The 13,530-nt window shown below is 42.7% G+C and overlaps 1 protein-coding gene across 1 annotated transcript in view; it reads right to left on the reverse strand.

The window, feature by feature from the left end:
* Positions 1–13,530, reverse strand: part of LOC139409056 (WD repeat domain 18) — a 79,222-nt gene that overhangs the window by 39,437 nt on the left and 26,255 nt on the right. The window contains exons 5-7 of the mRNA XM_071153720.1: positions 10,421–10,564; positions 1,573–1,637; positions 349–473 (exon numbers count right to left, since the gene is read on the reverse strand). Coding sequence (XP_071009821.1) covers positions 349–473; positions 1,573–1,637; positions 10,421–10,564 — 334 coding nt within the window. The remainder of the gene's footprint in view (positions 1–348; positions 474–1,572; positions 1,638–10,420; positions 10,565–13,530) is intronic.

Below are 13,530 nucleotides of genomic sequence, written 5' to 3' on the forward strand. Positions count from 1 at the left end.
CCCAGCGCAAGACGGGCATTACGTTTGCCGCCTGCTGTTAACTCCCAGTCAACTGATCACTTCACAGGAAACAACAGTAACAAGAGAACAAACAAAATTGCACCTGGAGTACACTACAGACCAAAAGGCATGCATGTCAAACCATACACTCCATGACCTCAAAAGGAAGGACAAGCGTGGAAGGGTTTTCTAACACGGTCCGGAGGCAGGATGATGTATGACTCGGGGCGTTCTGGGAGAAATCAATGTCTCAGCGAGGCATTTGCTATGCCAGCGGCTGAACTGAAGAGATGGGTTTAGGCCACTGAGGTGAGATTTTGGTTAGGTGAGGCGGTCATTCAAGCTCACCTTTGTGGTTGATGCTGCGGACGCTCTGCTTGCTCTGGATGTCCCACAGTCGTATGGTCTCATCGTGGGAGCCCGAGAGGAGGAGAGTGCCATCCATAGAGACAGACAGACATGTCACTAGGTTCCTGTGGAGGGATGAGTGCAAAGGGAGATCACCACCTGGCTGATAAAATAGGGTTCTCAGAACATCAAATGTTTGGGGATCAACATTGATATCTCAGCTTTTCCTTTATTACCTAAGTAAATAACAGAAGCGATCGCGTCACACAACATCTCAATTTCAGAAAGTAAATTATATCAGATTCAATTTTTTCTTTTTCTCAAGTTCTAAACTAAATTGTTCTCCTGATTTCTTAAATGCTATCAGTTTCCTTACAAAATCACCAGAGTACATATTCATGCTTCTCCAGTCACATCACAAGGGAGGTCAAAAGTCATTGCTAAAAAATAAACCACTTTCCTTACTAAGCCTGTTTACTTACAGCAGAGTTTCAACATTGTTATCTTGCTTGTTTCTGTGCACACGTTACAGGCAACCCTAATTACCATATATGTGCCTTCCAGGAATGGTAACAGCAACATTTTCAGTACCAAACGAGTCAAGGGGGAAAAAATTCAGGTAGTGTACGTTCCTTCCGCCCCCTGCTCTGCAGCTACAAAAAGCCACTTGAGTCTTCTAGTCTGGTTCTGCACACCCACTGTGTGCCTGTCCAATCAGTATGGTGGTGGCATGCACCTTGGCAGTCTCGGATACCATACGGTGAGAGAGATTAGGACGCCTGAACTTCTCTGGCTACTGGGACCTGGTTCGGCACAAAGAGATTCCACAAGGATATCGTGGGGTATTAAAGCCACATGAAACAACCCGTCAGTCACCACACAGCTGTTACAGCATCAAAGCCCCTCATCCTGAACCATCCCCCCCACCCACCACCACCACCACCTCTCAGACCCCGTTCAAAAGGAACTTACATTTTTCTGTCTTGCCCATTCCCGCTGAATGGCACACATACACAATCCATGTCAAGGCTTAAAAATCCTTCTTTAACCGGTCTCCTCCCCTTCATCTACACTGATTGGAGTGGATTTAACAGGTGACATCAATAAGGGATCATAGCGTTCAGCTGGTTTCACCTGGTCAGTCGGTCATGTAAAGAGCAGGTGTTCCTAATGTTTTCTACACTCAGTGTATATTACATAGACCAGACCTTGAAGGCAGCCCACCTGTGTCCTTTAAAAACCTGGTTGCCCTCGTTGTCCGACTGGAAAGTCTTATCCCGACTTAAGCTCTGCAGATCAGAAGAAGAAGAAAAAAGTTAAAAGTTGATCAGAGTAAGCAATCCTCAGAGAGTTTTAAAAAAAAATACCCAGAGCCAATGAGCTTGTGTCTCAGGTACACTTACACTTACACTTGTGTCTCAGGTACACGTATGTGAGAATGCTGTTCATTGACTACAGCACGGCGTTCAATACCATACTGCCCTCCAATCATTAAGCTAAGGACCCTGGGACTAAACACCTCCCTCTGCAACTTGTGGTAGCAGAATCAGAATTAGTTAGGTAACATTGATAAATAAGCATTATTATGTAATTAAAACATCTTATGTGAGATATTTGTCATTAGGATGTTTTCTTTTTGGATAATACTGTTGGCAGGATAATACTGTTGGCAGTTTGCAGTTATCCCTTGGCTCCACAATGTCTGTGTGCCAGTCAGGGCTCAGACAATTGATATGCCTTGGGGCCCAGAGAACGAGGGAGAGGTCAGGTTTGTCTTATCTGTGAATGTGTGACGCATATAGTCTAGTGAACCTAATTCCTGAAAAAACCATGTGAAGGGATGGCTAACATGAACATTAATGGGGAACCAGTTAGTTGGCTCCACAATGAAATACTGTGTGCATGCAGTCACTCCTAAATATGTGATTGCACAGTAATGTTCACTTGTTTGAGGTTGAGGGTGAGCTTGTCCAGGATCAGAATTGGGACTTCTGTGTGATGTTTTGTTCAGGTTCATCAAAGAAAACAGTTGTGTATTTGAGAGGTTTGGTGGTGAGCTTTCCACGTCAACAGCAAATGGGTTACCGAGGACCTGTATCTAGCTCAAATTTTCTTTCCGCATCTGCGTCTCCCACAGAGTCAGTTTGGTTTTAAATGCCTTCACTGTACTGTACATATCAGAGATGACACGATCCCGACCCTGCAGCTGCAAGTTTATTGCATTCAGATGACTCGTAATGTCACACAGAAAAGCCATTTCACACAGAAACATTTCGTCTCGGAGTTGTGTTGTGTCTTTCCCTTTGCTGTCCAAGAACAGACAAATCTCCTCACGAAGCTCGAAACATCTTTGAAGCACCTTTCCCTGGCTTTGCACCTCTGTGTGATAAGGCAAATCACCATGCTCCGTTTCTAACTCCGTCAGAAATGCCTTGAACTGGCGGTGATTCAAACCTTTGGCTCTGATAAAGTTAACTGTGCGCGTGATGATGCTCATTACATGCTCCATTTTCAAGGCTTTACCGCACAACGCTTCCTGGTGTATGATACAATGATAAGCTGTCAGCTCACCTGTCGCGTTTTCCTCTTGCATCTTTTCCCGTATCTTCGCCACCAGTCCGCTCCTGTGTCCACACATCGCAGGTGCTCCGTCGGTTGTCAAACCCACGAGTTTTTCCCAAGGCAGCTCCATCTCATTTACACATCTTGACACCTCTTCATACAAATCATGCCCCGTAGTTGTGCCATGCATAGGACGTAAAGCCAAAAACTCCTCTGTTGGAGTCCACTCCGCGGATGAAAATTGACAACTGGGCAATGTCAGAAATGTCGGTGCTCTCATCCACAGCCAAGGAATATGCAATAAAATCTTTTCCCTTTTTCACAAGCTGCTCTTTTAGATTGATGGACAACTGGTCTACTCTCTCGGCAATGGTGTTTCTGCTCAGACTCACATTTAAAAAGAGTTGCCTTTTTTCTGGGCAAACTTCGTCACAAACTTTAATCATGCAGTTTTTGATGAAATCCCCCTCCGTAAATGGCCGGGCTGATTTATCTCTTCTGCCAAAATAAAACTGGCCTTGACAGTTGCGTCCGCGTGTGTGTCCGCGTGTTTCGTTTCATAATGTCGTCTCAGATTATACTCTTTCAGTACCGCCACACTTTCTCCACACAGAAGACACACAGGTTTTCCAGCTACCTTCGTGAACATATACTCCGACTCCCACCTTGTTTGAAACCCCCGGTTCTCAGTATCCACCTTCCGTTTTGCCATTTTTGATGGGTATCTGAAAGTTAATTTTACTGTGATGCTGACGACTGCTGTGCCAATAAATATTAGGAGACCAAACTGAACAATAATTTATAGCTAATGCTATCTAGCTATAGGATACTCCTCTTTCAAGTAAAATGTTCTTTGTGTAATGTTCCTAAGATGTTATTCGTCATGCGAGTTGAGATGGGTGCGTCTTGGCTATAAATGATACTAAGAACTGTTTTGTAAGCACTCTCAGAGAATTCATTTATAGACACTGAATTGATCTGAGAGTCACAGGGCTATGGTGAAGCTCATATAATTAAAGATGGACTTTATGATAACTCTGACTTGTGTGTGGTTTGATCTCATGATTTGGTAATACAGGAAATTTCCACGACAAACTGGATCCTGGACTTCCTGACTGGATAGGTGGTGAGGGTAGGCAACAACACATTCGCCACTCTGACCCTCAACATGGGGGCCCCTCAGGGGTGCATGCTTAGTCCCCTCCTGTATGACTTCAACACCATCATTAAGTTTTCCGACAACACAACGGTCCTATTTTAATAGTTCTTGTTGAATTGTGTGCGTTTCTCGTTTTGAAGGTAAAAAAAAGTGATGAAATATTTTTACGTTGCATGTTGGAATTTACAAGGCTTGAAGTCCTTTTCAGGAGACTGAAAAGAGTTCTACAGCTGCACCATCGAGAGCATCCTGAATGGTTGTGTCACTGTATGGCAACTGCTTGGCCTCTGACCGCAAGGCGCTACCAAGGGTAGTGCATACAGCCCAGTTCATCAGTCTCTATAGCAGGCGGTGTCAGAGGAAGGCCCTAAAAATTGTCAAAGACTCCAGCCTCCCAAGTCATAGACTGTTATCTCTGCTATCGCACGGTAAGTGGTACCGATGCACCAAGTCTGGAACCAACAGGATCCTGAACAACTTCTACCCCCAAGCTATAAGACTACTAAATAGTTAGTTAAATAGTTAACCGGACTATCTGCATTGACCCTTTTGCACTAACCCCTTTGACTCATCACATACACTGCTGCTACTGTTTACAGTATTCCTACTTATATACACAAAGCTACCTCTAACTCGTACCCCTGCATATCGACTCGGTACTGGTACCCTTGTATATATAATTACACATTGTGTATCTATTATTACGTGTTTTACTTTTCTATTATTTCTCCATTTTCTTTCTCTGCATTGTTGGCAAGTAAGTAAGAATTTCACTGTTAGTCCACATCGGTTGTTTATAAACCATGTGACAAATACAATAAGAGTAATATGTCTCTCATCTGTTAGGTTGGCTGGATATTTCTGGCACTCGTTAGCCTCTAAATGGTTTGATTGATTTACTTAATTGCATTAATTAGGGATGTGGTTGCGTCAGACATGCAAGGGAGGGAGGACGCCACTGGATTTTACTATGACAGACTAATCATTAGATCACGTCTATACGGCCGGTCTTGAGAGCACTCAATTAAACATGAAAAGTGGACTCGAAAGAGATTTAGTTGAAGCCGTGGCTATTAATTCTATCGATGTGTGTACAAGCCTGGCTTGGGCTGGAGACTCAGCTGTACAAATGGCCAGATGACTGAAATGTAAATCATTAAGGGAAGGTTTGAGGGAAGCATCATGTCTCATTTCACACCACTACATTAACTAAAATGTTGGAGGTGGAGTGAAAAAACTAATTCACCACGATGAAAGACAGATTATTTTTCGTCTAACATTAGCCTGTTAAACTGTTCAAATCAAGTGCTTAAATCAGCGAGGGATGTTCGGAACCATAGCAAGAAAATTTTATTTACTATGGCAAAAACCTCTTGGCAGGATTACATTTCGAAACCTTCACACTGAAGAAAAAGGAAACGGCTAGTTGCTGCCTCGCGTGAGGAAGGGAACTGTCTGATTTTCTGTCTGGCTCTTTATCCAAATGTGAAAATTCTGGGCTCACGGTGTCATCGCCTGCTGAACAATTTAAACAAGGGAAACGAAACAGCACAACAAACGCAGCTCTCTCGGAACGCAACGCTCATATCCCCACTGGCAGAGTTAATGCCCGCCATGCATTGAAACACTCATCGCATAGAAACTTCTGCCCAGCTACGGTACGAAATCCCCTTTATTAAACAATGATCCACGGGCACATTCAGAGTTAAGCTGTTTAGGAAATGAATAACTCCCCAAATCGGGTAAACAGCACAATTAGAGAAGCAGAAAGACACATGCTAGCAGAGAGTTAATGCCTTTTAGATGCTGACTGTAGAGATGGCAGAGTTCCGATATTATACTCAGAAAATGTTTAAGATGAATCATGAGATGGAAACGAAAATGTGGTTGTTGCTATAGGGAAATGATGGTTAACTTATGGGGTTGATGCAAGGTCCAAATACAGTATACAGGTAGCTTCAATACAAAGGGATCTCACTCTGTGTTTAAAATAAACCACAATATGTTCAGATATGCAGCAACCCTATTGGATTCTAACAAATGTAAAAATGAATACATACATTTAAAAAAAATATATAAAACATTTGTAATGGAAGCCAGTTGGCCCAAAGCAACACAATATCCATTCTCAATCACAACGAGGACAAATGAGTAACAGATTATCTGCAATCCCTTTAGTATGAATGACAGAGAATGCAGCATAATGAGACGGATCATTATACTTTGATAGCTAGGGGGAAGCCAGAGGGAAGAGGAAATGATGCAGGATTAAAAAGCTGTGATTTCACTCAGCAGCAAGTTCCAGCATCTATGGAGGAACGATGCAACAATGCAAGGCTTGGCATTAAAATATTGTTTAATCAAAAACCTGTTTTAACAAACGACGTGTTCCTCTCTTTAAACAGAAGATAATCATTATTAGTTGTACTCAAATCCAGGGCTATAAAAGCTTTTTTCTCTCCAATTACCTTAATTAACCAATTGATCTTTAAGATGATATGCCTAAATAATTAAACGTCTAAAGACTGTGGATGGAAGTCAAAAGGCGTACGAGTCAATGGAGCAGCGGCAGCTTGGCTTTGAAAATCTTTGAAAGGCAAGCATTAAAGATAATAAATAAAAATAAAATACATGAGGAAAGTTAGCACATTAATAACCTATGAGTCCAGATTCAGGACCAAGGTGAAAGGGGTCGGTAGGCATTAATAATAAGCTGAGAAACTTGGTTATCCAAACCGGGTCTTGACTTGTTGCAATTATTGAGAAAATTCCCCAGGTATTTTCAGTACACATGAAACACACTTCAATATGAATAAATGAAATGATAAGCTCCCTCAGAAATCTTTTATCTTTCAAATCAATTACTATTTTATAACAGCCATTCTTCCTGAGGTCAAGTCACTTCACTACAACATTCAAAGCAATTATTGCGATACTCTCATGTCAAAAAGCGAACATAAAAGGGTTGCAGAATCCCCTGACCAATAGTAGAATGATAGACGCAGTCATTTGTACCGCAGCCAAACATCTCTAAAAACAATTATAACAACTAAAAGGACCAGTCTTATATGACCGTTTCTGTTAATAATCTCATGTAATCATTGTGCCACCAATAGATCCCCCTGTCCCTTACTGACTTAACATTCACGTTTTGGTTGTATTAATATTCAGTGAGAGGACTGGAACAATAACCATGTGTCAATGAGAGGGGGCATGGAGATGGAGAGGACATAAATAAGCTCTTGGTTGGAGAAGAGATGAGTAAGGGAACGGTTGGAAAAAATGACCGTCCTAACAGATAGATACACCACATGACCACATGCTCGTCGAAGATCTCAGCCCAAAATCATGGGCATTAATATGGAGTTGGTTCCCCCTTTGCTGCTATAACAGCCTCCCTTCTTCTGGGAAGCCTTTCCATTAGATGTTAGAACATTGCTGCAGGGACTTCCATTCAGCCACAAGAGCATTAGTGAGGTCGGGGACAGATGTTGGGAAATTAGGCCTGGCTCGCAGTCAGCGTTCCAATTCATCCCAAAGGTGTTCGATGGGGTTGAGGTCAGGGCAAGTTCTTCCACACCGATCTTGACAAAACATTTCTGTGTGGACCTCGCTTTGTGGACAGGAGCATTTTCATGCAGAAACAAGAAAGGGCCTTCCCCAAACTGTTGCCACAAAGTTTGAAGCACAGAATCAGCTAGAATGGCATTGTATGCTGTAGCATTAAGATTTCCCTTCACTGGATCTAAGGGGCCTTGCCCGAACCATGAAAAACAGCTGCATACCTCCAACAAACTTTACAGTTGGCACTATGCATTGGGGCAGGTGGCGTTCTCCTGGAATCCGGCAAACCCAGATTAGTCCGTTGAACTGCTAGATGAAGCATAATTCATCACTCCAGAGAGCGCGTTTCCACTGTTCCAGAGTCCAATGGTGGCGAGCTTTACACCAATCCAGCCGTCGCTTGGCATTGCGCATGGTGATCTTAGGCTTGCACTAATTTGAAGGGGTGTCCACATACTTGTGTATATATAGTGTATCTGTTATCCATCTGCAGCCATCCATCTGCAGCACTCTTTCACAGATGCAGACTTTTCTCCACTCAAACCCGATGCCTCTGGGATATCACTTATTTGGCCATACATGCAAGAGGCCCCCACAACATATCCAGTGGGGCTGATGGATTTTGGGAGATATCAAGTAAGGAGGTTGAAAAACCGAAATGTGAGTTTAATTATGGATACATAAATGGAGCAGTGAGCAATCTGCCTTTACTCAGACAGTGATTCTCAAGCCATGGAAGTAAGCATTGTGAAGCACTCCATATCAACTTACTTCAGGAGAGAGAGCAAGAGAAAGGCAGGATTTGTCTATCATGGGGGGGTGATTGCTAAGGGCAATGCACAGTGAGTGACTCGCACCCAGTTTTGTGCGACTGCAAGAGCCAGGATAAGGGAAATTAGGTTTTAAATAGAAGTGGGGTGGTCTAACAAGGGGAGGGGGATCCTTTCTTGTGCTAAAATGTGCACATTCATTTCTGTCATGTTCAATTGAGTCTTTTATACAAGTTTCTTTGTGGCACCTGACATGAAACTCATGACAAGTAGAAAGGAGGAGAGGACAAAGCTTGAAACTCAAATTGAACCATATCCATTAATGTCTTCTCTGATCTAGTTGGTTATGTCAGTTACAGAAAATATTTTGATTAATTCTCTGCAGCTCGACAAATACATTTTTCTGCATTGAAATGCGACTTTAAAGGGGCACAAAATGAGCCTATTCTGCAAACAAACCATCAATCATGGCAAATACAGAAGTCCACCTTGTGTTTAAGCCGAGGAAGACACAGGAAGCTCTTGATTAGCACGTTGCAATAAGACTAGATTCAGTTAGCCAGAAGGGCTGGCAGACATAGCTCTGAACCTGACGTGTCACCTTTTCTCCTTGAAAGAGAGCAGTCCGAAAGAATCCCACTAGACGAGACTGATGGGAATGTATAGAAACTGTGATATATGGGGGTAACCCTAGAGCACCATAGGGGGGGCAAAGAAGTCCCTCATGAGGCATGGTATCGGGCATTAATAGCAATGAAAAACCCCAGGCGATTTAAACCCAACACACAGGCCCTGCCGGTGTATAACCCCCCCTCTATCACCTCTCCATCTTTCAGGCCAACAGCTTGGGGATTCACCCGTACAAGGATGGTGCAACGTTAGAAAGTTCATGGAAAAGCAACAGAGGAGTGAGTACCTTTAGAGAATTCCCCGATACATGTGCAGAATTACAAATTGTGGCAGATGGTAGACTTCGGGTTTTATTAATATTTTCCTTTTGAACTGAAGAAGTCTTTCTCAGTGGTTTAAGCTGGAAAAACTGGGGTAAGCCCAAGCAAAGATTCTGTAGGATGCTTTAGAGCAGTGTTCCGGAAATGCCCCCCAAATCTCCCACTAGACAAAGCTTTGTGTAAGTGCAACCTGCCTTGACCTTCCCTGTGCACCAGAGAGATGTGGGCTGGTCCAAACATCACTCACATTCCCCTCTTCATTAACAAACTTTAGCAGTCAGGTTCCAGGCCAGCAGTGTGGAGACACATCAAGGCACTGTCAGCTGATCAGAGGGCCCCTTCTTACAAAGTGTACTGTATTTTGGTGCTTCACTGGGAAACGTACAGGACTAACTCAAATGGGAATTCAGTCAAAGGTGTATTATGCGGCAATTGACAGGTGGAGGGATTATTTTATTTGTAATGTTCTCAATTTATTAAGTTGTCAGTTGTGTGTACTTGGTGACGTGTTTCCGCCTTCACTTGTGGAAATTAAATTGTCTCACTTTTAAATAATTAATAATCAGGTAACGGGTTTGATGACAGTATATGCAATTCTAAGGTTATTTTCAAGGGCTTGACATTAATGTGCTTATTTGCCTCAGGCTGCTCATCTGCAGTCTTCAAAGTTATATGAACTGGCTATGGTTTTACAAATGACTGTCAGTTCAAAGTCTCTCTTAGTTACGTCACTTGCCCTTGCGGCGTCGCCAGACTGTGGCCCATTGTGCCTGCTGTATATCTGCTTTCCAATTTGCCGTCACCCGGCTGAGCTCACCTCTGTCCAGACACTTCTCTCCGTGAGTACTGTCCACAACGGGTTGGTTATTTATAGTAGGGCAACCTGTTTATAATGTACAGGAAGGCCATTGATGAACCCTTGATGTTATGAAACAAAGAAACCATGTCTGTGTGGGCATGGTTGTGCTTGACGGATCCGTTTGCAATTCAAACGCATTGTGAAGTTAATCGATGAAAGTTCAAGGTTAAACAGTGAGGGTGGCGAAGACAAAAACCATATAGCTTACCTGGCTACAGAGGGACACCTGAAATATACCGCCGTCACTGCCACCGCAGAAGAGGTAGTACTCGCAGGGGTCAAGGGTCACTGACATGATGCCTACGTCAAAAAGAACAGACAGGAGCATCTCGCCAGAGGATAGCTCCCAAAGCTAGAGTTTGAGAGAAAGAGCAAACGACAAAAAAAAGGAGAAGAGAGTTTTATGGTTAATTTGATCCGAGTTGTGGACATTGTTTAACTTCAGCTTTGAAGGATACTGTATAACGTCACATTATCAGTATGAGCTCACACTGCAGGACTGTTAGTCTGACCCTGTCTGTCTTAGAGGAGTGGGCCGTTTAAGAGTGCAAGACACTAAAATACATCTTAGTCTGCAGAACGCCTGCAAATTTCTGTTCCAACCTCAACTTAATGACTTGGACAGATCAAATCATTTAGTGCCTATGACACTTACATTGTGCCAAGATCTTGATGGCCATTCATTGAGCTAATCCATTATTACAGCTAGAAGAGAGATTTATATAAAAAAATATATTTAAAAAAAAACTGCTGAGGAACAGATTTTGGAACTGGAAAGTACAGTGACTTGCGAAAGTATTCACCCCAACCTGAAATTAAAATTGATGTTTTGGGGGGTTTGTATCATTTGATTTACACAACATGCCTAGCACTTTGAAGATACAACATATGTTTTATTGTGAAACAAACAAGAAATAATACAAAAAAGAGAACTTGAGCGTGCATAACTATTCACCCCTCCCCCAAAGTCAATACTTTGTAGAGCCACCTTTTGCAGCAATTACAGCTGCAATTCTCTTGGGGTATGTCTCTATTAGCTTGGCACATCTAGCCACTGGGATTTTTGCCCATTCCTCAAGGCAAAACTGCTCCAGCTCCATCATGTTGGATGGGTTCCACTGGTGAACAGCAATCTGAGTCATACTACAGATTCTCAATTGGATTGAGATCTGGGCTTTGTCTAGGCCACTCCAATACATTTAAATGTTTCCCCTTAACTTCTTTGGGACTGGAGGGCAGTATTGAGTAGCTTGGATGAATAAGGTGCCCAGAGTAAACTACCTGCTACTCAGGCCCAGTTGCTAATATATGCATATTATTAGTAGATTTAGATAGAAACTTGAAGTTTCTAAAACTGTTTGAATGATGTGTGCGAGTATAACAGAACTCAAATGGCAGGTAAAAACCAGAGAAAAAAATTCTACAGACAAAAGGAATTCTCCGGAATTCTCCTGCGCTGTCTTGGCTGTGTGCTTAGGGTCTTTGCACAGTTGGAAGGTGAACCGTTGCCAGAGTCAGAGGTCTTGAGCGCTTCATCAAGGATCTCTCTGTACTTTGCACTGTTCATCTTTCCCTCAAACCTGACTAGTCTCCCAGTCCCTGCCACCAAAAAACATCCCCACAGCATGATGCTGCCACCACCATGCTTCACTGTAGGGATGGTGCCAGGTTTCCTCCAGATGTGAAGTTTGGCATTCAGGCCAAAGAGTTTGATCTTGGATTCATCAGACCAGAGAATCTTGTTTCTCATGGTCAGAGTCTTCAGGTGCCTTTTGGCAAACTCTAAGTGGGCTGACATGTGCCTTTTACTGAGAAGTCTGGCCACACTACCATAAAGGCCTGATTGGTGGAGTGCTACAGAGATGGTTGTCCTTCTGGAAGGCTCTCCCATCTCCACAGAGGAACTCTGGAGCTCTGTCAGAGTGACCATTGGATTCTTGGTCACCTCCCTGACCAAGACCCTTCTCCCCCGGTTGGCAGCCAGCTCTAGGAAGAGTCTTGGTGATTCCAAATTTCTTTCATTTAAGGCCACTGTGTTCTTGTGAAACTTTAATGCTGCACACATTATTTGGTACCCTTCCCCAGATCTGTGCCTCGACACAATCCCGTCTCGGAGCTCTACAGACAATACCTTCGACCTCATGGCTTAGCTTTTGCTCTGACATTCACTGTCATCTGACATTCACTGTCATCTGTGCCTTTCCAAATCATGTCCAATCAATTGAATTTACCACAGGTGGAGCCCAATCAAGTTGTAGAAACATCTCAAAGATGATCAATGGAAACAGGATGCACCTGAAAAACTATTTAGAGTCTCATAGCAAAGGGTCTGAATACTTATGTAAATAAGCAGTTTTTTTTTGTTTTTTTATAAATTAGCAAACATTTCTAAAAACCTGGTTTTCGCTTTGTCATGAGGTAGTGTGTGTGGATTGAAAACAATAACATTCCATTTTAGAATAAGGCTGTATTTTAACCAAATGTGGAAAAATGGGTCTGAATACCTTCCGAACGCACTGTAATTTAGTTCTGATATGGATAGAGGGACATGATTACAACAGGTGTGATCATATAGCCCATATTTGTTCTTGTTTTTTTTAGTTTTTTAAAGAAATCTAGCAGACTCCAAGCCTGGTAAAAATAAAGTGATGGAAAAGACAGATTAGTGATGACATGAAAAGTATATGCGCTCCCTTTAGTAGAACCATAATCAAATTGATTTTGATCGCAACATTTATCAAAAGCAAACTTTGCTAACGGCTTGAAGGAAAACCCTGATTGCTTTTGGGAGAGAAAAACGTTGATAGCCAGGCCTGAACAAAGCCAACTTCTAGACAACCCAGTCATGGAATTACAAAAAACAAGAGTACACCAAACATTAAAAAACAAAATAAGATATTAAATAATTCCAAAACACCTCCTCCAAGACACTACTCTGCTGAGTCTGAGTATACTAGAGGGAATGGTGGGGCTCATCTATTTAGAGTCTGTCATAGGGGTGGGAGGGAGGGGGGCTAGTGAAAGTTGTCTGTAGCCCAACCTCTCTTGTCCTAACAAGCCCTGTTCTCTGGCATGCCGTCTGCTTCTCCTTCAGCCAACACGATCACTCCCAGTCATCGGACAGGGGGAATTATTTGTCTGTGGAGACTGACAGCCTGGAATCTATAGAGCAGCTGATGATATTGAACATGACACTCCAAGCCGCTGACAAATTTGGTATGCAGTGAAGACGTAATAGAATTGAGCAAAAGAGAACCAGACATGGCATCCTACACAATGAGACTCAATATAAGTGAGGTAGACTTTGAGTAGCATTAT

The sequence above is a fragment of the Oncorhynchus clarkii genome, chromosome 5 (genome assembly GCF_045791955.1).
Source record: "Oncorhynchus clarkii lewisi isolate Uvic-CL-2024 chromosome 5, UVic_Ocla_1.0, whole genome shotgun sequence".
NCBI classification, from domain to species: Eukaryota; Metazoa; Chordata; class Actinopteri; order Salmoniformes; family Salmonidae; genus Oncorhynchus; species Oncorhynchus clarkii.